Raw genomic sequence first — 24,059 nt, forward strand, 5'->3', positions numbered from 1 at the left:
CCTCATGATGTTATATTGTGCAGCAAGATCATATATTCCTCTTTACCTCTGCTCCACTCTTCCATCCCCAAAGCAAATGCCCCATATTGGGCAAATTGCCTTAAGTGGAGGTATAAACAGATGCGGAGCAGCAAAGACTGAGAGCAGCGCTTTGCTCACTGGATTCAGTTTGAATGAAAGAATACCAGAACAGACAAGACAAAAGGGAGGTAAAACACAAGAGAAACATGATTTAGGAGGGGGGGTGGGGGGGGTGGGGAACCAAAGCAAACCCAACCAAACCAACCCAAGGAAAATGTAAGAAAATCAGTAATGTCAAAAGAAAGTCCAAGAGCAGTTGCTATCTCAGGCATCAGTATTTACAAAAGCAATACCCTACTGCCAACAACTTGGAGAAAAATTCAGGCACATTGGGGTGCCCTCACTCAGAACGACTACTTTAAAAAAATCCAAATCCTTAAATGCCCAGAATTGCCTTTTGATATTTCCAAGTTGTTTTAATGCACATTTTTTCATTCAGATTCAGTTTAACTATAACTTAGAGCCTGATAAGAGGTTCTCCTTTCTTCCCAAGAACAGATTTAATGCTCTTAACAGTCACAGGTAACTCCTACGGCAGTAATAGCTTTCCTAACTTAAATGCATGTCATTGAGCCCAAAACTAATCTGTGTCCTTCTAACCAATATATAAATATTGCAGTTGAAGGCTCTTCAACTAGCCAACACCACAATGAACTGTGTCACAGAAAGTGTAACGGCGGAAAGGAGACATCTCTGGAGCAGGGAATGGAGCACTCGCTGCCTGCTAGGGACTTCAGACAGTCTCGTTATTTTAGCTTATCAGTAAGTTTTGGCAGTCATCTACCGTAAGTCACTGCTGAGTCTGATCTTGGACAAGAATAAATCTGAATGATTAAAGTCAACAGAAACACACAGGTATAAGACTGAGGGGGAAGTGTTAATCTTTCTTAAATGACTGCCAAAATTCCTGGAGCTTCTCATTTTAAGTATAAATAAGAGAGACAAGTCTTAAGTCATGCTTAGAGGATTTGTCACTCCAAATTTACTCTTCTGTAAGTTAACTATGGTTTATACCCTATGCTAAACCAGGAGTACAGGGGAAACTGCACCTTGGTCTCATTTTTCTGTATCAGTAGTTTTACATTACATGTAACAGCTGTAAAAGACAATTAAGTGTTTTCTTTGGTTACAAAAATGCAAAATGCAACCAATAAAAGCAATGGGAATTCAACACAAAAGCTTGGCAAGTTATTAGTCACTCACAAGTAAAACTGAAACCTGTGAAAGAATAACCTTGTAAAGCACATGCTCTAGAAGTAAGCCCTCCTGTTAGGTTCTGTACTATATAATTTTCAAATTCTAGTAGGATAAAATAGCATCAGGGACTTCTCCCCCCCTCCCCCCCCAAAAAAAAACCCACACAACCCCAAAAACCAATCAAAACAACAAAACGCCACTTATTCCTAATTGGCAACAAAAGGATTATGTATGCACAAAGCTTATGACAAAAAGCCAGCCAGAATGTGAAGAAACTTCAGTTTTGTTCCAGCTTCTCGTTGAAAGTACCAGATTCTGAACATAATGTACAGTATAAGACTGGCATGTAAGCCAGGCCAAACCAGCAGGAGCAAAAAGCCAGATACGTACATGTGACTATAGTAAGTCACAGCACATTCCCCCTGCCACTCACTCCCCCCCGCCCCCCCAAAAAAGCACTGGTGGCTTTTGCTATAACAGCCCCTAGATTCCTTGTCAATTCCATACATCTTCCATGCTTGCAGAAAATGAGTGGCTGTCAGAAGCTTTAGCTTTGTAAATCATCACCACTTAAAACACCATGCCTTTTTGTTCTTCTCAGGATAGGGTACAAATTCCCCTTCTCTGCTCCCTTAACAGGGGCAATTTTTATGGCCAAGAGAAATTTACTCCCATTTGTGACAGAGCTGAGGCTGCTACAGAAGAGCATGCTTTTCTCCCATCCCATCTCAAGCAACTGACTTCTGCAATGTGTTCAGTAGCAAAAAATCTTCAAGCAGTTAATTCAAGCAAGTACTCGTCTGTTCATTCCTTCTTGTGAGCATCTAGTTACTACTACAAGCCAGTTTTCCCCTCAGCATCAATGCAGTTCAGTCCTATGGTTTTACCGCCATGCAACACAACTTTCAAACTTCAGCTGAAGCAGTGTGTTTTATAAATGCAAACTTACAAATTATATAAAGTTCATATATAAAAATATATAAAGGTAAAATATAACTTCTAAACTTGTAATAAACAGTTAACAGTTGAAAGCATGTAAATGGAGTAACCTCTCAACTTAAATAGGTGAAAACAATTACACTGAATTGCTTCTAATGCTCCTAAATGTGTAAGAAATAGGTGAAGTCAGCAACTAATATAAATCCATACTGGTTGTCCCTTCCCCCAGATACAAACAAAAGGTTCCACATGTTTTTTGAAACTTTATTTAATCCGAGAACCACTGCTATGTTACACCTGTCAGGCTGAAGTTTATTCACTGTTCATGTTAAAGTTCTGACGATAAAAATGGATGACACGAGGATCCACGTCCCCCACTGTTGTGTTGCAGTCAGTATTGGTCCAGTAAGACAACCGGTTTGCAGTCATTTCCTGGCAACCCCCCCCCCCCTTTTTTTTGGATACATGAAGCATGACCTAGCATTAGTGACACCCTTTTATCTGCAATTTATTTAAATAGGATAAGATGGAAACTCAGTTGTTTCCTCATTTGTAGGAAAAGTCACATGAATATTCTGTACTTTGACAAATAAACACTTAAACACAGGATTTTGTTTTGCAGTGTTGCAAACATTTCATTTCAGGCAAAACACCACCCCCTCACCACCCCCGCCAACCACCACCATAATAAGTACCAAAGCATTTCTAGTTTTGATTTTCATCAAGATTTCCAAACTGGCAGATTTTATTTTCACACCCTCTTCACAATAGACAAGATGCTTACCATATATTTAGGATTACAAGTTGTCACTAAAAGAAAACTTTACACAACCACTGTACATTTAGGTTGAAAAACTGTCCTTGCATGAAAAATATACCTAGAAATCAAGTGGTAAATAAGAAAAAAAAACAACATTAAGAAAAGATTAATGGTTTTATAATGTGCCATTTTAAATTTATCAAGTCCTCCTCTACTTTTCATTCATACTCTGCTTTTACCTACAGTGTTCGTTAAGGCAAACAGCTAATCCATTTCTGAAGAGGTGCTGTGGAAATTGTGGACAAACAGCAAACATTTGGCATTAAAATAGATAGCACGTATGTAGCCTCTAGTAATACACATTAAGCATTTCTCTTGGACTTCAGGATAATGACAGGGGAGGATGAACATGCTAACAATGTCAAAAAGGCTTAAAATTTAGCGTCCAAGCAATTTCTATTAATGCTTCTGTAGTTTTCAAGCTCTTAGTAGTATAGAATTTATGCAAATGCATTAAAGAATTCTAGCTTGGCAAGTACACCCAAGCAGGTTATTAAACTATATATACAGAAAGTGATAAATACAGAATTTAAAAGAGTCCTTCCACTTCTCTTTATAGCCTTGAAAATTGACAAAACTTGAGGACAGCTCTACAATATTAAACATTAGGTAACCACAGGAGCTGGGAAACCTAACTACACAAACTGATTAAAATACTCAGATGACTTTGTAGTGTTTAATACAATTCAGTTCGTAGTCAAGGGCACAAGACAACATTTAACAAAAATAGTCACATCAATTGACCTAGAAATCAAATGTAAATAGATATGAATACAATCTCCAAAATCTGTCTTTAAGTGAACATTAACCATTTATTCAAAGTTATACAAGAATTTGAAGGATAAAGTCTTCTGCAACAGGAAACCAACTTACAAGTTTCATGTCTCAGTTGAATTGAAGTGGTGGCGAGCGGGGTGGGGAGGGTGGGGTGGGGGGAGGGAAGGGTGAACAAACAAGTTAGTAGGCCCCATCCAGGCAGCTAGAAAGTAAAAACAGGCTCAACAGCAGCCTCCTCCAGCTTGTTGTCCTCCCTGATTGCCTGCAAGTGTTGCATTAGTAGCAGCATGTTGAGGGCCAATTTTTATGCCATTTGCCTGAAATGAAGTTTAATACATAGTGTAATTATTTCAGAACACTAATACTTGAAAAGCTTTTTTTTTCTCCAGAAGATTATATAGCAAGTTCTCCTAATGTAATGCAATAGATATGGCAAAGTTTATACGTTTTTTTTAGCAGCATGTCCTTAGTGATTAAATAAAACTTAAAGGAAGATATGTTCCTTCTCATTTAAATTTTATCTCTGTGTTAAACTCTGTAGCTTAAACTGACACAAAAACACTGAGCAAGAGCTGTATTTTAATACTACTTGGCACAAGGCTTTAAAAATACATTGCGTTTGCTAGGAATGTATAACCTCTCCCCTCTCACCAAAATCTCCATTAGTTCAATATAAAACTTTTCCTCCCTAGACAGCATTTCTTTCTGTGTTGAATCAGCTGTAGAGGCTAAGGGCATATGAGTGTTCTGTGTCATCAATAATTTCTATGATCCCGAAAGACATGGCTACTTGCCAAGAACCCACACACAGTGTAGCTCTTTCATTCATCAAAATCACACTTATATCTTAACCCTCACTCCCTCAAGTGGATTTTACCTAAAAATACAGCACTTTGAGAAAAGTAATACAGTAGCTTCAGAAATTAAGCTCTTAAGGAAACTTTGCGTCACAGTAAATCTCAGATTTATAGTGCTTGGCAGTTGTTCTGCAACAGTGGTAGCCTTCGGGTTTCTGGCACTAGCTCAGTATTGACAGCAGCTGATGTGGTTTCTTTTCGCTCTTTGACTCCTCTTTAATAAAAAGCATGCCCTATGGCTCATTGGTTTTGCCCCCTCTGGGCTGATAGCAACTTCTTGAGGAATCAAGGAGCCAGACCTGGCATAAAGCCAAATAAGTAGCACGGACTGTTGGCTCTTGACAGCATATTGCAATCAAAGCTCCATAAGGCACAGTAAAGCAGTCAGCTACGATATGAAACTCGACAGATACAATGAGCATGCTTTTTCAGACACTGATTACTGTCCAATTTATACTGCACTACTGCATGCAATCTCTTTAGGAAAAACGTTAAAGTTTTGAATTTTTCATCACTAAAATGAATTTCAGAAATGTTTCACCAAAACACCATATATATGCACACATTTTCCAGGTCAGTGTCTTTGAAGGGTTACTAACTATTCAAGTCTTATTTAGCGACAAGTTTCTTAATACAAATACTTTGCATATGACTGAAGTTTCCCAGTATTTCCTCTCAAAAGTCATAAAAGCAGTATTTTTAACAGTCTACAGTTCCTTAAGTTAAAATACATTAAACAGAAAGAGGTGAAGCTATTTAATTGAGTTCTGCCAACTCCCTCACTACCCCTTCAACAATTCTGCAAGGACTATAATAGTTAAAAAAAGCAGACTGACAATCCTAGACAGAGAATGCGCCTATTCACAAAACAGAATGTGGCAGCGCAGATTTTCACATGTAGTTTCACTAAGCACCTCAGCAACGATATTTAGGAATATGCAGGATAAAAATTTCTGGGCATCAGAAAGGACTGACCACTTCACATTATCAAATTTAAACTTTGCTGTGTGACTTTTCCTGTGAATGTTAACAAAGGTCTTATATGAACCTAACATTTCTATACAGTCCTAGTATTTCTATTCACTACCACTGAATTTGAATCTGTTTCTTCTATGGCCTCTCTCCTAAGGGCTTCAGGTTTTCAAAAGCATAATAATTTCAAAATTCAAGAGACATTATACGCCATTCTAGGCTCTTGCATTACAGCAGTGCTCCCTGCTTCACCTCCCCACTCCCACCCCAAACAAGCAAAGAGACAGCCCTGATAATCTGTAATTTCAGTAATGTGCATAGGCAAAATGGCTAATCTTTTATTCCCTGCAGAATCCAGCCACCTAAACCAGGAACATTTCAAAAGTCTTTTATGTAACTCTCAAAGCAATCCCTCCCCTACACTGGACAGCTCATGGAGTGCATCTGGCATATCAACATGGTCCCCCATTTACATAGTGGAAAATTATCTTTGAAAACAGATGACACCATATGGAGAAATGGATGAAAGTGGATTTTCTTCTCTTTTGGGGATTTTATTATTTTGTGATGCTTCATGGATGGATAGGGTCACTTACTTTAATCCATTTTTATAACAATGGCAGACAATTCTATATCCAAATGGAACAGATAAATATTTTACTGTCCAGCCTTCCAGGGAACGTGAATTTTGTACATTTTAAAAAAATCAACCAAACAAAAAGTATTCAGAGTACTGAAAGTTACCTCATTATTAATGTCAAAAACTCCTTCCTGGATTTTCTCGTAGATCTCCTTTGCGGTGTTAATAAATGCCTAAAACAGAGGGGAAAAAAACCACAAACACTATGAATGCAATATCCTTTGGTGTAAGATACACTAACTGGAATCCAAGCTCATGTGCAGTTGTTTCAGTGAGACTTTTCTTCCTGACCTCAGCAGGAATAGGTGAGACAACAGCATTCTATAACCCACCCTGAAGTGGCAATGGATCACACACTGTTTACAAAAACAGTGGTATTTTCATAACATCTGTATTCTGCAATCTGCTGTCCAGTAATTACAGGGTAAAAGTGGTTTTTAAGATATATAAATTACTTTTAAATTATTTATTTCTGACCCTTATGAATAGATTGTGTGGCAGATGGTTTCCCCTACCCTTAATATCTTCGTAATAGGCCACTCTAGATTAGAGTGCTTAGCAACATAAAACCACAGGGTACTTACAATGATGATGTAAGGATACTGTCTGCTGGATGAAACCTTATGCTAACATTTAATATTCACCTAATTTTAAGAATGTATTTTCTTTAATTAATCTTGCACACTATAGGCAATAGACATCTTAATAGCAGAAGAGAGGCTCCAGGTTTCACTATGATTTCTGAAAATCTGTTGTTTTAATTCAGAGAAAAGACTTTGACATTCAGGTCTGAAAAAGTAAGTTATGTAAATGTTTTTCGGTTAAAGTTTATAGTCAGTGATTCCATTCTTCATCTCTCATTTAACTTTATAGGTCAAGTAATGCCTAAAATAATGTACAATTTAAAACGTGATTAACAGCAGCTAGTAATTACAATCAGTATCAAACTTATAGTTCTTTTTGTTTTAAAATACTAACACCATGCAATCATACAAGATATGCTATCTTCTGCACATGCCTATTACAGGCAAATACAGATCTAATTCAAATATAAAAAAGTAAACAGGGTTCATGGAGAGGAACAAATCATACCTTTCCTCATTTCTACACTGGAAGCATTTGACTGCTGAACTTGCCACCAGAGCTTTGTTTCCTAATTAACAGGACTGATATGTTTTCACCTTTAAAGGCCTTACAGCTCCCCAGAGTAATCAATCTACTGCAGCTCAATTACTGCACCAAGCACACACCACAGCCAGTGAAGGAGACTTGAACGACTGCAGCAGCAGCGGAAAGATATGAATATGCATAAACTCTAAGTGGGTGATCGAATCATCACAGAGGGTCATGAGAATTTGCAGCAAAATAATGAGAAGAATTAATCATTGCAGATTCACAAGGCACTTAGGAAGTGAGTTCGTTTTTCAAACACGTGTTAAGAGCTGAGGAGAAAAATTGGCTTTTGACCAAATACGGATTGATTCAAATTCCTCAGAAACTGAAGTTTTCAATGTAAGAAAAAAAATTTCTGATAACACACAAATTATTGTAATGACCTCAGTCATGTGCCTACTGAAAGGTGCAAGTCAAAACCTCTGGAAATTCACACAGCTGGAATCCGTGAGAGTACACGCTTGCTTCTACTTCAGTCGGACATTAAACAGAACTTGAAGTCTTAAAAATTGTGTTATGATAACTTCATGTAAACCAGCACTTAACTACTGGCACTTCCACAAATTCTAGGAGATGTTGGCTAAGTACGCCTAGGCTCTCAGAATTAATTTAACGAGAATTACATTATATCTATAAAAACTACTTTAGACCAGCAAAACTAGAATGCATCTATCCTCACAAAAAAGTAAAATGCCTGGAAAACATAGTGTGATTTAACAACACTCAATCCCTCCCTTCCGCATGTACTGTACAAAGCAAAAAAGCATACTGAGTTCGGCATAGTCCATTTTAATATTAAACACATTGCCTAAGAAACCTTTGATCAGAGAAATCCAAATATTCCATTCATCTCAGTTTAATCATTTCAGATGTCTTGAAAAGATATCATCTGACCACCACGTTCCCATCAATGATTCTGGTGCACCACATACTAGTGTTAAAAACAGCACCTACTGTTATTCTGCATGGCAAAATGCCAGGCTGGCACTGGGTCAGATATAAATAATTCCTATTTGAAAACAGTGGTTTGACAAGAATATAGCATATAATAACAACTCTACCTCATGTTTTCTGCAGTTGGTATGGATTCTGAGAAAATACCGATAGCTATGAAACAACTTGCATCCTTTGAGACTTCCATTTGTTTCTTCCATCCATGTATTTTAAGTTAGCTTACGCTCCAAAGTGTAAGCAGACTCAAAATAACCACCTGAGAACTTTACTGAAAACGGCAGTCTACCTGCTTTAAGAATATCATATCAGACTTTGGCATTGCATGCTAGTGCCCCAATTAGCAAGGACAAGAAGATGAACCCTGTATAATTGATGACTTCTAAAAATCTCTTTCAATACTGCATGTTCTAAGTCTTATCTGGAACATGCAGCGTACTATAAACTCTCAATTATTTATGAGCAGTTTATCCTATTTGCAGATTAACTGAGCCACGCATGCAGAAAGACAGAGCATTTCCCCCTCACATCTAGTTTGGATTTATTAGACCATGTGCAGGGGCTGCAAGAACACAGCTGTAGCACTTCACACGCCAACTCGGATCCAGGTGCAATTTAGCCACTTCCACAGAACACAAGACCTCAACCAGTAAGCCCACACGGACTCAGCTGGCTGTCTACCAAGCCTACTGCAGTTGCACTGTACATTCCCATAATGCTGCTGTTACTAAAATACAACACAAAGCTACTCTGGCACTTACACTCTAAATGAGCTCAGGCTCTGGTTTGTTTTCACTATGCCAGGAGACGCAGTACCAGATTCAATCCGGATTTATACCCAGTCACCTGAAGGATGGTGAGGCCCTGGTACACAGTACCTCCATTACACAAAACAAGACGACAGAGACTTTTGCAAAAACAGTATGTTAAGACTTCCAAATATAAAAATTCTAGACTACATTTCAGAAAAACTAAAGAAAACAACGTAACTTCAGGAAAACGTCTACATTTAATGTTTAACTCTTGGTTTTAAAAGTGTCAGTAATTTGTGATTTAGAAAGATTATGCATAAGACTACTGAATACATCTGTACCACAGCATTAAAAAAAAGTTGCATACAAGTTATTCAGTTATTTGTTTCAATATAACATGTTTTTCAGTTCTGTTCACATTATAACTAGGTTCTCAAATATTTAATAGCCTGCCAAAGAAAATTACATTACTGTACAAGTAGGAAAGTGAGTCTTGTAAAATGCGATCTGCTTGTTGTGTCACATCAGCACCTGCTGCAAAACTAACAAAGGAGCTTTTTGAGTCACAATATATCAGTATAATATCACTTTAGATGATCTGTATAAGAAGTTTCCTAGATCATATTGCTACATAGGAAGCAAAAGTCAAGTCTCATAATGCTCACCTCAAAAAAACCCAAACCTCCAAACAACCCAAAACACAAAAAGCCAAGTACCAAACAGTACATACTGCACTTAAAAACAAATTAATCCTAAATACACTGACTGTAGAATTAAATCAACTTCAACATCCTAAACAAGGTTTACTACTCTTGAGACAAAACCAGGAAGAATGAATTCTGTAAATGGTAAAAACAATGCAAGAAGTAAGGGAGTATGTTCCTGATACTTCTGTCTTATGGAGGTTGTATTCAGGAATAATAATAAACTAAGGGCACCACGTTGCACGTTGTAGAACAGCTACATTTAGTTTTCACTTGGCAGATGTCAAGAACATCACTGCTCCTTCTCAGAGAAAGAATGCCCTGACAATTATTTAAGGACTTAGCTACAAGCCAAACATAACACGAAAAAAGTTGTAAATGAATCACTGACACTTTTCAAAACTATTTTTTTTATTATTATTTTAAAAGCTCATCTTTCCTTAAAATCAGAACAGACCACGTTCTGCACCGCCAGCTCGTGTAACATGCTGCCCTCTGGTGGCGATGTTAAAGTTAAATTTAGTGCTTTGAAACAGAAACTATGCAGTCATTATTTCTGGATGCTTTCTTACAACTAAATAAGGAATGTTTATAAAGGTTAAATCTCTCACAGATTCTAAAGCATCACCTGCACCTCTGTGATCAGACAACACCTAGAATTTCTTCCTCCTTCCCAACTTCCTACCTTATCTTTTAGCAGCAAGATACGATATAGTTACATTACTCTAAAGAATGCATTTGGAAACAGTAACGATACAGACCGCAAATGGATTTATCCCTAGAGCATTCACCATCCCAGTGTGTAAGTGGTGCTCGATGGCCACTTAATAGAGTGAGATCCCAAAGCTCTAAGCAGCTGTTTCATGCACAGTAAGACAATACTTTTTACAGCTAAACGATCCTTCAGAAAGCAGCCTAGGACACTAAAGAGGCTACAAAGGGGTTAATTATCAAGCAGTAGGAAGGTGCTACATAATGAACCTATGCCACAAAAAGCACCCCAACACATTTGTAGCCTTATTTTTGAATTAAAGGTGCAAAGGCACAAAACAGAACTTGACAGCAATTTCTATGTATATGCCTGCTGGAGTGCAATCTTTCTGACAAGCTTATTGGGAAGATGCACATTACTAGAGCTTGAAGTGTCTCGAAGAGTCCTGCAGCTGCTGTTGAACAGTTAGAAATGACAGAGAACCTGAGGGAAAAAAGTAAACCCCTCAAATTAAGAATCCATCTCTCCACCAAAATCTACAGCTCAGGTAGGCAGCTATAATCATACTTCTCATGCTCTTCTATAAAGCCTGAAACCCTTCAATGACTGAGACTTTTTGTTCTGATCGTATGAGATGTCCAAGAAGCCCCAAGAATAATGGTAGAGCCCGTATTCCTTACTGCACAGCTGGGGAACAGTCCAAGGGTTGGCCACAAGGAGGTGAAAGCTGTGAATCTTCACCGGAGCCAGGTGTCCTGCCCCTTCTCTCTCCCACAGCTGAAATGACATGAGCTTCACTGCTCTATTTTTTCATGGGACAAACTGGCTAAAGCGCCAGCTTCACACAGCTGAAAGGTCACAGAACTTTGTTTTCAAGGAACTTGAAGGAATACTGGTTTTGATACAAAAGAAACCTAACTATTGGGTTTGGTTGTTTGTTTGTTTGTTTGTTTTTAAGACTCCCATGAACTAGAAATTCTGCTCTTTTGCAAGTTCTAGTCAGATTACACCTTGTGTGTCACTTTACCTTACTATGAAAGCTATTAACATCCTAGGATTTTCAAGTCTTATTAACTAAATCCCTGCTAACTATATTACTAGGTCAAACAACTGTTTGTTTACCAGCAATTAGCTGTGTTTAGGGAGGGCATGGAGGGGAAATAAAATACACTTCTAAAAATCAGTTCAAATTTAGAAGCTGCTAAGAATCTCATCTTTCCATGAGTTTTAGATTTTTACCCTTCAGAATATTACAAAGGCCATCTTCCCCTTATCTGTGACCTGGTGGTACTACTGTTGAAGCTATAGGGCTTTTGAATATTCATTATCCATTTCAGCAAAAGTATGAAAGAAGCTGTCTGAAGAGAAAATTAAGTTACAGCTGAGACAAAACCACTGAGTAACCATCCAGCTACACGCAGCAGAAATGCTCTATTGCTTAGTCAAAACCGTTAGTCTATTCAGATTTTATCCTAAGTAATGAATTCATTATTGCGTTCTCTTTATGTGCAGACAACTTGGAATAACGCAGAAATACTCTTAAGATGAAAGCTTGGCATAGGGCTATATAATCCCCTCCATATGGGAAACAACTTAGGAAAACCAACTCCCACACCAGGAGTCAGCGATACACTAATACAACTCAAATGAGAACAGCTTCTGAACAGTGATGGAGTCTAGCACTAGTTTGACCAGTATCCAGAAAGCTCTTTTGCTTAAGGTTGATCACATTAATAATTATTAAAAGCGGCAGCCTGGAAAGCAAGAAGAATGCACAGTTACTGCAGTTTCCCAAATACAGCTAGGTATCTTTACTTCTTGAAAATCAGTAGTACATGTAAATGAGTTCAAGCAAATTATATTCCAGGGACACAAAGGTAAGTTCCATGTGTTGTGAAAGACCTCATCATCAGCCTGAGTTCATGCAAGTGATTCTACTCTGCCTCTACAAGTGTTAAGACACTGCCGAAGCAGATAGCACTCAGCAAGCTCTGAGCTACACAGTTCAGGTAAGAGTACAATTAGCAGTCACATACTGCTGTTGAGCTAGCAATGAAAAAACAAATGTGATAAAATAGTTAACTTCTTGCAAATGAGAGAAAAAATTGATAAGTATTACGTGTCATTTTAATGCAAAGTTGGAAAATAACTGATGTTACAATTAAAACAAGTGCAAACATGTCTGGGGTTTGGACCTCAGACTTAGGCATATGCAAGTGAAAAGCGTACAGATAGGCATCACAGTGTTTTCTTACAGTAAAAAAACCGCAACACTGAATTCTGCCAACAGTACTTCAGAGGGCAAATCCCTCATCCACAATTCAAGAAAACAGAACAGATAAAACCACCAAGATTCTAAAAGTTAACACTAGATTCCTTTCACCATGAATGAAAACCAAGTTCAATGTTTCAGGTCGAATTTAACTATACATTCTCCTGGGAGAAAGCCAACAGCCATGCTCAGAGTATACATCACTGAACACCTCCAAAACATGGGCAAGTTTGGTTTTTTTTGTTTGTTTGTTTGTTTTTTAAACAGAATTGTAAAGAAATGCAGTAGTGGTACAGCTTAGAAATCACTGAGGGAAAAGAAACCCACAAAAATTCAGTTATGTTTTCATAGCTGGTGACAGCTTTAGAAAGAAGCTAAAAGGAAATCAACAACCACCCCCTGCCCCATTTAAATAAGTACGATACCACTGATGAGAATAGTATAACTAGCCTTGCACTGCATTCAAATTATAACCCTGTGCGTAAACTTCCCCCCAGTAACCCTTTTATCCTCCCAACGATTCAGAAACTTCTCACCCAATCCCATTCCATAGCAAACAATGATTTAACTCTGTGGCCACGCTGAATTCTTAGGAGCCTCCACAAACTACAAAGGAAGAGCCTATGTCTACTTCCCACTCACAACTATCAACTACCTGTTGTACAAACATCCCCTAACAGCCTCTGCAACAAGATAAACAGCAAACAGGATATTCTCCACTGCTAAACATTTCTATCCAAGATGTGGGTTATGAGACATAATCCTGAAAACACAATGAACATTTTAAAACCTTCTTTTAAGACCCAAGCACTGAACAGGTCAGTGTACTGCTACAGTGACAGATTGACTACACACAGCACTACACAGCGGTGGAAAAATCAGGCTTACACAAGGGAAACAGTTTAAGTAACATTAATGACAGAAGCCGATCTGTTCATATAAAGGAAAACTGCTAAAAACTCCACCATTAGCTTGCAAACATCTACAGCAAGACATTTATGATGCAAGATCAGGTAAAGTTGGGTCAGAAACAATGTCAAACTGATCAAAACAAAGTCTAGAGGCTTGTCTTGTCACTCCTGACACAGAGAAACACTTATTTTCAACTAGAGATGGAAAAATCCATTAGGAAAATTCTCCCCTCTGTCCATTTAGCTGTTTCTGTTACAACACAGGAGCCACACACCCATGTGCTACTGTGTTTCAGTATTACATCTGCATGAGATGCAAGCAGTCTGTACACCGAATGGCTATGACTAGGACTGTAACACTTCCACAGCTATCTGCTTGTGCTTCACAATGCAGACCTGTCTGTTAATTTAGGTGGCACCACCAGCCTGTACTGCCACACTGCCCCTTCGGAATTCCCCAGTGACAAGAACTTGGTATTCAGTGTATAAAAGTGACACAGTTACTAGTCCTGTTGCTGCAGGACCAGGTATTAGTCTGGACATAGACTAGAGACAATATTAAGTTAAGAAATGCATGCCAGATCTTGAACCAGATGCTGTAGAAATGCTCACGTAGTAAGCAGCCTAAGCTTCCCAAACTTGACAGTATACAAGGACAAGCTTGATAGTATGCAAGGCAATGGCCCTACCAAAGCAGCTGTTCAGAAAATGTGGAATGTAGTGACAACAATACAGTAATCACATAGCTTACAGCATCTCAAGAATAAAATGAGTGAAAAGCACTTGCTATAGACTTCCTTTACACATGTAGGATGCGAGCTGTACAGTGGTGAGACTTACTGATGTCAACCAAAACATATGTAAGAATTAATCTATCTTCTATAAATTAAAAAGACTTGAAAATGCATTGTGAGCAGTTCAGAAAAAAAAAAAAAAAGGACTGCTGTAACCTTGCTTTTTTACAAAGCAGAGTCAATTAGTTCAAAACACTTCCGAATGTTTAATTTTTTTCCGTGAAGAATTACCTCAGAAGATTTTTAGAACTGCCTGGGAAGCTTCTCTTACTAGTCTGGAAATTACTGATACAAGCAGCCAGCCTAAGAGGTAAAGATGATGAGTTTACCCCATTTTCTACTCTAAAAATATTCATTAAAGCATTTTTGTTAAAATAAAAAAATTCTGGCTACTAGTATTTCAAGCAGCCATGTATGTTCCTGAGGTATAGGCTACAGAGGACTACAGGATACAAGCTATTTGAGGAATGGCTTCTGTGAACAATCCAAGGTGATATTTCTAAACCCTTAACAATCTTGATTCTTTTGTCATGAATACTTGTGACTCAGATTCAGAAAAGTTTGAAAACTAGGTCTGTAATGAGAAAAAAGCCATTTAAACCACAAAACATGTTTGGCCAGGAAAAACAGTTACTCTTCCTAATTCTACTTTGGACAGGTACCTCAAAAGTTGGATCCATTTCTCTTAAAAGGGTGGAAGAATAGTTTAAGCCCTATTACTAGATACTGTGTAGCTTCTTTATTGTCACTTTTCCTGGCAATCACACTTACATTACCTCCTTCAGGACCCACAAATACACTTCCATTGCTCCTTTGTGTTGTATAGCAACCACTAAGCAACACTACACGGGCACAAATGAAGCAGGCCAAGGCTTTATTAATCAACTACATGATCTCAGTATGGTAAAATCCCTCTTTTCGGAAGGGAAAGAGGAAACAAGGCAGCAGTTGTTATCTGGGAATGTTCTAGCCTGTTACATCTATGCATTTCCATACGTACAAATGTGTGTGCCTTACAGTAATAGCGTCTTTCTCCAAAACACCCTTTTTGAGGAATATTTCCTATTGATGTGTAACAAGGGCAGCAGGTTGATAACTGAATTACAAATTAATTTTAAACCTTCTTTTTATCATTCTATAAGACTTTGTTAAATTCAGAGAGAGAAAAACAGAAGCCCAATAGGTGCATGTAATTCTGAAGTATTTCTGAAGCTGTATTCGTGTGAACTTGCTTGCTTAAGTTGTTGCTGTTAGCTCATCAGAATCAACATCTATCATTTTGCACTGGAGGTATATCCTTCTCAAGTAAAATCACCTGCTCTTTCAACACTGCTGATGATGCTGTATCTTTAAACATTGACTTTAAAGATTTTTACATGTATCCTAGCACTGTAATGGTTAACTACATAACCCATGCCATGATACATTACAATCATCAATGATTTATCAGCATGGATTAAAAATGCTGCTGAGTAGTTAGAGGGACATTTCTGCCCCCTAGACCCCATAGCTTTTTTCCCCCTCTCTTCCCCCAATAACTTACATAGAATTAATAGAAAGCCCCTTTAACCTCAGTAGTTCTATCTAAAAATTCTAGTACTTTTCCAAACATTGAACATTCCAAGATTCAAATTAAATGCATAAAAAATATTTAGATAATTTATCTGAAACCTAAGTAAGTAGAAGAAGGTGTCTGCTTCACCACTCAACACAAATGCATTAGAAACAATTTGATGTAATTCAGATGCAATTTCAGAGACTTGCAACATCTAGCTTTTTAGATCCAGTGTATTTCTGTCAATGCGAAGAATCAACAGTATAACTTCCTTAGCTCCTAGTTTCCCAAAGAATCCAGCAGAATTATTCTCCATTGCCACCATGGAAGATAACATCTGTAGACAGGGCCACAGATTTCTTCTGCTTGAAATTTAGTCTAATTTTAGCTGAACTTTCTCAAATGTTATTCTTACTGTTTAGTTTCTACACCCCCATGGAGTCACAAAACTTTTTCTTTCCAGTCTTCCTGAAGTCAGCTACTGAAGGCTTGCATGCTTCTTGTTCTTGCCTCAAATGTTGCCCATTCCATTTCCTTCCTTGTTGCCTTCTATTTTCTTGTAACTCAACAGTCCAGAATCAGCATTAAAATGAAATGGTTTCTTTTATCCACAAAGTTGTATCTTTCAGCTACCGTGCCTACTACTTCTCCTCACTTATTTTTACTGGCTCAAAGGTTAAGATTTTGCTCCTTCAGCTGTAACTGTCTAGCTCATGCCACCTCTTTTAGTGTTCACTAAGAATATAATTTAGGGAATGCAGTTGATTATCACTAAAAAAGACTACATCCTAAAGCTTTTCCATCAGAATTAGGATATTAGTACACGCACACAATTGCTCACTTGTATCCTCAGAAGAAGAGGATTCTATTTCAACTTTTTTTACACAGAATTTTATGCTCATTTTCCTCCTGATAATCAGAGATGCATCAGGTACTGGAAAACTCATTCCCTAGCATGTATTTTTTGACACAAGTGTTAATGTTAGAATCAGGTAGTAACAAACCAGAATGAAGTCAGTGAAAGCTGGTTGTTACTATAACTTTTTAAAAAATACTAAATACTTCAAAACTTTAAGGGGCTTACCACTGAAAGAATACCTCATTGGTTGTCCACCACCTCACATGTAGGAAAGTTTTGGAAAAGAGTAAGAGAAGATTATGTAGTATGAGAAGCTGAACTATGTCATGCTATTATAAGAAAGGTAAGTGGGGAGGCATGAACTGAGTACGGGCTTGAAAAACACATGAAGCTATCTTGCTGCTTTACATAGCCCTAACATCTCCGCTGCAGCTCTTTGTCCACTACTTTGCTGTGTCTAGCTGGGATGGAGTTCGTTTTCTTTACAGAAGCCTGTATGGTGCTGTGCTATGGATTTGTGACTACAACAATGTTGATAACACACCCATGTTTTAGCTGCTGCTGAGCAGTGCTTACACAGTGTCAGGGTCTTCTGGTTCTTACTCTGGCCCCTGCAGTGATTAGGTTTAGGGCAGGCAAAATCTGGAGCAGGGGGATAGGGGGGCAGCACAGGATGTGACACAGCCAGGACAGCTGACCAGAAATGGCCTAAGGGATACTTCATCCTATATTACATCATGCTCAATGATAAAAACCAAAGGGTAGTTTTTCCAAAGAGAGAGCACAAAGAGCATTCCCAGTATCTCAGCTTCAGGCTTAAGAGACCTTAACAAGGTGTTCGTTCCCATGTCCCTGAAGTAGCTATCTGACATTGTATTTCTGAACTTGAGCAATGTTTATTTGCTACCATCATGCTACCCTAAAACATATTTAAAACCTTGATTCACTACAGTGTTATCTCCATGATAGAACAGAAATAAACAGCTCTTTTTGACTTGAAATAGTGCATCAGAAACAGCAGTGATAACCCAGTCAAAACTCACTATTGGTATTTAAACTCTGAGCTCTCTGTGCTCAGAGACTGGCGGAGAATCAACCTGTTTGTGGGAAGTTGTAAGTGACTGCCTTTCTGTAACTCTTCTCGCCATCTCTTTCCTTCATTTATTAAACCCTGTATCTCGACCCCTGAGTTTTGACTCGCTTTGGCTCTTCTGGTTCTTTCCCCCATCCCACTGGCCAGGGGAAGTGAGTGAGCAACTGGATGGTCAATTAGTTGCTGGCTAAGGCCAACCCACCACAATCACCCTTTGAGAGGCATGCAGTAAGTCAAGGTGAGATATGTAGGAACTCACATATGTCCAGAAATATGAACTATAAGCAAAACTTCAAAAGACTTAAGTTCTTTAAAGTAGCAAATACTGAAAAACTTATTCAAATGCAGAGCAGACTACAGCAACCAAGACAAAGAACCTCTTCGACAGCTCTGCAGGGGACAGAAAAAGAAACTGTGTGCTTGAATTCCAGCAAAGAAGATTCCTGCTAGGTAGTGGAAGGGAAAGATGACAATACAAATACCAAAGCTCTGCAACAGATTGCTCTGAAGAGCCTGTAAAATATTAAAGGTCTTTAGAACAGGTTAGATTAACATCTGCCAAGGACACCAACAGCTTGGCTTGCTTTGGGCTAGCAAATGTAGTCTAGTCTTACTTTTTAGTTTTCAGAGCAGACAAAAGTATCCATTTCTCTGATGAAATATTTAAAAAACCCACACAGGTATATTAATTACTAGAGTCCCAACAATATAATTAGTGTTATGCAATCAGATACAACACAGACATTGTCTTTTTCACAATATAAATTAAAAGAGTAGCTAATTCAAGTTAAGGAATCCAAAGCCTAGAGGAATAGTACCTGTACAAATAAAATGTATTTCAGTAAAACAGTTGTTTTGAATTAAGTGTCCAAAGTTACCTCCTCTACATTGGAAGCAGTTTTGGCAGATGTCTCCATAAAGATAAGTCCATGCTCTCGTGCAAATGCTTCACCTTCCTCTTTCTTGACTTCTCGTCTAGATTCTAAATCACTAAGATGGAAAACCAAAAAAAAGTTAGTTGCATGGTCTAACCTGTCCATGTAAATATTCTTCAGAAACACGCTATAGGCCAAGAGCCCCCATTAGAACTTATGTACATGTGAGTATCTATTCAAACCCTTACATAAAGTAAAATTATTCTAAGCCTTGCACTTCTAGTATAATGTTATCCATCTACACTGTAAAGCTCAACAGATAAGGGACTTTAAAAAATTATTATTAATATCATTAAGAAATCATTTATAATATAGTTAATTTTTTCCTAATCAGTAACTTAACTTATTTTTGCTTTAAACTCTTTTTATCAGAACAGAGATTGACTGTATGAACTTATTTTGAACTGTATTAGCTGTTCTCTCCCAACAAGCTAGCATTTAGGTTTGAAACTCCAGGTCTGGCCCTCTAACAGCAGAACAATTTGAAGTGACTGTTACACAATTTCTTGTTTCCTGCCCTCCAAGTGGTTTAGATGAAAGTCAAATATTAAACAAAAGAACAGGAAAAAAACCCTCATGAACTGGACAAATAGACAGTTCTGCTTCTGTAAGTCATATAGACATTATTTCACTCTTTAAAGCTTCTTTAGGCACAAGGAATACTCAGTTTGCCCTTCTTTGTAAATATATTACATCTTGAACAATAACTGCTATATTCATATGCAAATAATAAATAAATGAAACTTTATTTAAATATGTTTTAAGTTGTGCATGTAAAAATATTTTCTCAGATACACATTTTTAAACTAAACAGCATGCAAATAAAGAGGCTTAATTCGCAGCCAGAATACCAATAAAAACTATCACACTGGGCTTCAGTGCTGCCATCCTTGTAATTATACATATATTAAAAATAAACGATACTCACTGTGGCATCTATTTTGCAGCAAAGCAGGTTTTTATTATTTTTACAACGACATGCTAGCTCAGATGAGTTACAGAGTCAAGACAATTCAGCACATCGTTTAAATATGAGCACACAATAAATGTCTTCTCAAAACAATTTTAAAGTTGATGTTTATTATATATAAGCATTCCTAGTATCTCAGCTTCAGGCTTAAGATACCTTAAAACAAGGTGTTCATTCCCATGTCCCTGAAGTAGCTATCTGACATTGTATTTCTGAACTTGAGCAATGTTTATTTGCTACTATCATGCTACTCTAAAACATATTTAAAACCTTGATTCACTACAGTGTTATCTCCATGATAGAACAGAAACAAAACAGCTCTTTTTGACTTGAAATAGTGCAGTTGCATCAGAAACAGCAGTGATAACCCAGTCAAAACTCACTACTGGTATCTACACATATTCTTAAAGAGCTTTACTGTTTCTACTAACTACAGCTGTCTTCCTCTTTCTATTCCAATAATTCAAAGTATTTGGTCTTACTAGATCAATATAGCTATGTTTTGTTCTGGAAAGATCAAGTACAAATGCTGTACTTGTACATGTTTTAACACTAGTATTTGTAATGTTTTTAAAAAGCAGCTATTGTATTTCAGATTAAATTCTCCACACTCTTCAAATCCAGCAATCAGTACTACAAACGTTTTTCAAGTGCACTTTTGGGACTCAGAAGAACAAAATTTATTCCTCCAAAAATCTTCTGCTAGTATACATGTTCTTCCTTCCCTCCATCTCCAGTGGTACGCCCTACCATAAGAACTCCCGTAACACACTTTCAGAATAATGCAATATAATTGAAAAAGTTCCCTTCCTGTCCTCCTCTGAGGCTTGAAAATAATCCCCTCTAACACACTTCTTAAAGAACTTAATTCATGTGGCACCTTAATCTGTAACTTAAAATACATAGAGTATTTATTGTTTGAATAAAACCTAGTTGTAACTGGAAATTACTGAGCTAGCTGCAAGTAGCATATTATAACATACAATCATGTGGTATAGTCTGCATCAGCAGAATGCAAGACAAAAATCTAGTTTAACAGCTAAGAATAATCAGGAATAGTTACAGACGTCAACCAAGTATGCAAACTTTTTAATACTTATCTCAAGTAAACAGAATATTACTACTCCTCTCAGTGCTCTATTTTTACTCACATAAGCTTAAAAACAGTTAGTCAAGGACATCACAAGATTACCAAAGCTTCATTTAATAAAAGAGATTACATTTTTATATTAATTTGTGAAGATTATGCTTATCACATCCCTCAAAAAGAACATTGTTAGTAATTTTCCAGATGATGCATAAAAATGTGGACAAGCTTCACAATTACTTAATGCTCAACACGTTTTTGAGGGGGAGGTAGAGGGTGGGTGGCAGAGGGAAGAAAACAGGAGGGAGAAAAAGGGGGAAGAAGAAGGAGAAATTAAGAGGTGAACAGGCTAGTGCAGCGAACACAGGCTCTTTACCACAAAGCTGTTTCTCAGTAGTATCTAAGAAATGATCTGGCTGTTCACCCTATTTCAAGGGGCAAGCATACACACCATTATTTCAGCTGGCATCTTTACCTTCAAGAATTACTGAGACAAATTAAGGTCAGTTAGGTAAAGGCCCATAACTAATGTGTTATTAAATTCTGAGATCATGCTCTTGATATTTGGAAAAATCCTACATCCAGCAAAAAAATCTAGACATGCTCCTACAGTTCACTGGATCAAGAACTAGAAAAATTACAGATAAACTTAATTTATTTGCTAATGTGTTTTTATAAAGACCTTCAATACAGATCAAAGTCCCAGCATCAACAAGGAACCATTTTAGAACTTTACACAGTGTAGCTAACGAGAAGACCAAGTAAATCATCGTTTACAAACTGAGTTACACACTTCAAAACTTTTAGTTGTATTTTCATCTCCCAGTGTCTAACAGCCGCCTGGATTCACCAGGAAATGGTGCAAAAGCACTCTCTGCCCCCAGCTCCAGCTAAAACATACAGAATATGAAACAGGCTTGGAATTCAGAAACGTCTTATCATCATCAAGGCATGTACTTTTTACATTTGAGAAAAGTTTTTGAAGTAAATCCTATAGTATGGACTTTTTTTTTTAATAACATTTTCTCTTTTGTGATTCTTAACCAGAAACTAAAGCACTTAAGGTACTCAGAACATAAGGCAGTTGATCCATATGTGCTGCACACTGTATTAATCTAATTAGGAAAGGAAAGGTTTTAGATTCACCATAAAAATAAGCCCAGTGACTGAAAGTAATTTAAAGTTAATGTACTGCCTAAACCCAAGAAAACAAAAAAGCTAAAATCCAGAATTCATTAATCTTTACCACTTATAAAATCATAACTGTTTAAATTTTACCTTTTGTTTCCAATAAGCATTATAACCATGTTGGAATTGGAATGCTGACGAGCATCTTCTAACCAAGTTGTCAAGTGGTTGAAAGTGTCCCTCCTAAGTATGGAAGAGAATGAAAATTAAAAGCAGTATTTCAAGAAACCTTTCCCTTCTATGAGTTTTCTTCTCTACTTAAGTAACCAACTAATTTATTAGTACACATGCTCCAGGGAAAAAAGCTAGTAATCCCTTTGTGAGAGGGAGAACAGGCGAACAAAAAATCAGTAAACAAGGAGCATTAATGAACTCTGCCTAAAAAGTAATTGAAAACACGTTTGTGACAAAGAGTAAAGAGGATTCTTACAGCTGTAAGTATCTGCAATTTTATATACATATAAAATCTGCTGAACGGCATTTTAAAAGTCCCTAACAGCCTCAACCAATTCCAACAACAGCACAAATAATCACATACTCATACAGTAATATTTGTTCTACTGAAGGCAGGAAATGGTTGACAATTTTCTGTGAGTTTATAAACAGAATAATGAGTTTAGTAGCGAAGTCTTTTAAAGTAAAGTACACTAATATGGCACGTTACAGATTTTACAGAATGTGTACACTAAATATTAAGTCACAGGCTTGTAAAGTGCGTTTAAGATTTCACAAAAGTAAAACCACCTATTTATGAATCAAAGATTCTTTTGCTGGAAATCCAATGGAAAGTGGATGGCTTCCTGATATTTAAAAATAAATGGGGAACAAAAGGAAAAATGTCTAGTAAATCTCTTGCAAAAGTTGTTGCTTAATTCAGCAATGAGACCCAAGATCCACAAAGGGAACCACACATCCTAATAGGATTTTGGAGCCTGCACATTTTCACAAGCCAGCCACAGTACCCACAGTTCTGCAGATAACATGTTGTATAGAGACTTTATTCAGTACTGCAGAAAAACCGTAGCCACTTCTAACAGCTACTACAGAAATCACACCAAGACGTGTAAACCTCATAAACACAGCAATGGTAGAAGTTTCCTGGTATTTTTATGTAACCGGACTTTGACGTTTTACTATTTCATGCCTTCGCAGGATGGTATTTCAGTAAAAAAATTTGCTATAGTTAGAGAAAAATTATAGCTCATACTAATAAAAACAACAGAAAGGAATTCATGAAATATTTCAGGGTCTTTCCTAGTTCCAGAGGTTCAAGGTCAAATAGTTTATAATACCACTTCATTTCATTCTTCCTGAAGCTTTATATATACTTCTTCTCAACCAGTACACAGAGACAACTGGAAGTATATAGGTTATGCGTTATATATGTTTCATATATATATAAACATATATAAGCTATGTTATATAGGCTGTGTCTTGATTTTGAGTACTTAAGTTGGCAAAATATTAGATTATAAGTATCTATACAAAAAGCCAAACTACATTCAACATTTTAACACTGCTATATTCCATAGCACAATTCTACAAAGACATGCCATTTTAATTGTTACACCTCCTCAGCATTCTCACCTTGTGATATCATACACTAGTAAAGCCCCTGCTGCCCCTCTGTAGTACGACCTTGTAATGGAACGGAAGGACTCCTGCCCTGCCTGTAGAAGAGAAAGTTTCATTATTTCATATCTCAAATTTATTTTTTGGTGCTGAAAACCACAAACTGAGAATCACAGAATCATAGAATTTGACTTTTGAGAGAACAGGGACAAGAAGAAGCGTGGAGGGAAATATCAAGAGAGGGAACA

The 24,059-nt window shown here is 37.3% G+C and overlaps 1 protein-coding gene across 1 annotated transcript in view; it reads right to left on the minus strand.

Moving 5' to 3' along the window:
• Positions 1-2,467: 2,467 nt before the first annotated feature.
• Positions 2,468-24,059, minus strand: part of RAB2A (RAB2A, member RAS oncogene family) — a 44,102-nt gene continuing 22,510 nt past the window's right edge. The window contains exons 5-9 of the mRNA XM_055799298.1: positions 23,827-23,909; positions 22,330-22,422; positions 18,938-19,049; positions 6,388-6,456; positions 2,468-4,131 (exon numbers count right to left, since the gene is read on the minus strand). Coding sequence (XP_055655273.1) covers positions 4,036-4,131; positions 6,388-6,456; positions 18,938-19,049; positions 22,330-22,422; positions 23,827-23,909 — 453 coding nt within the window. The 3' untranslated portion in view covers positions 2,468-4,035. The remainder of the gene's footprint in view (positions 4,132-6,387; positions 6,457-18,937; positions 19,050-22,329; positions 22,423-23,826; positions 23,910-24,059) is intronic.

This window comes from Falco peregrinus, chromosome 3 (genome assembly GCF_023634155.1).
Source record: "Falco peregrinus isolate bFalPer1 chromosome 3, bFalPer1.pri, whole genome shotgun sequence".
Classification (NCBI taxonomy): Eukaryota; Metazoa; Chordata; class Aves; order Falconiformes; family Falconidae; genus Falco; species Falco peregrinus.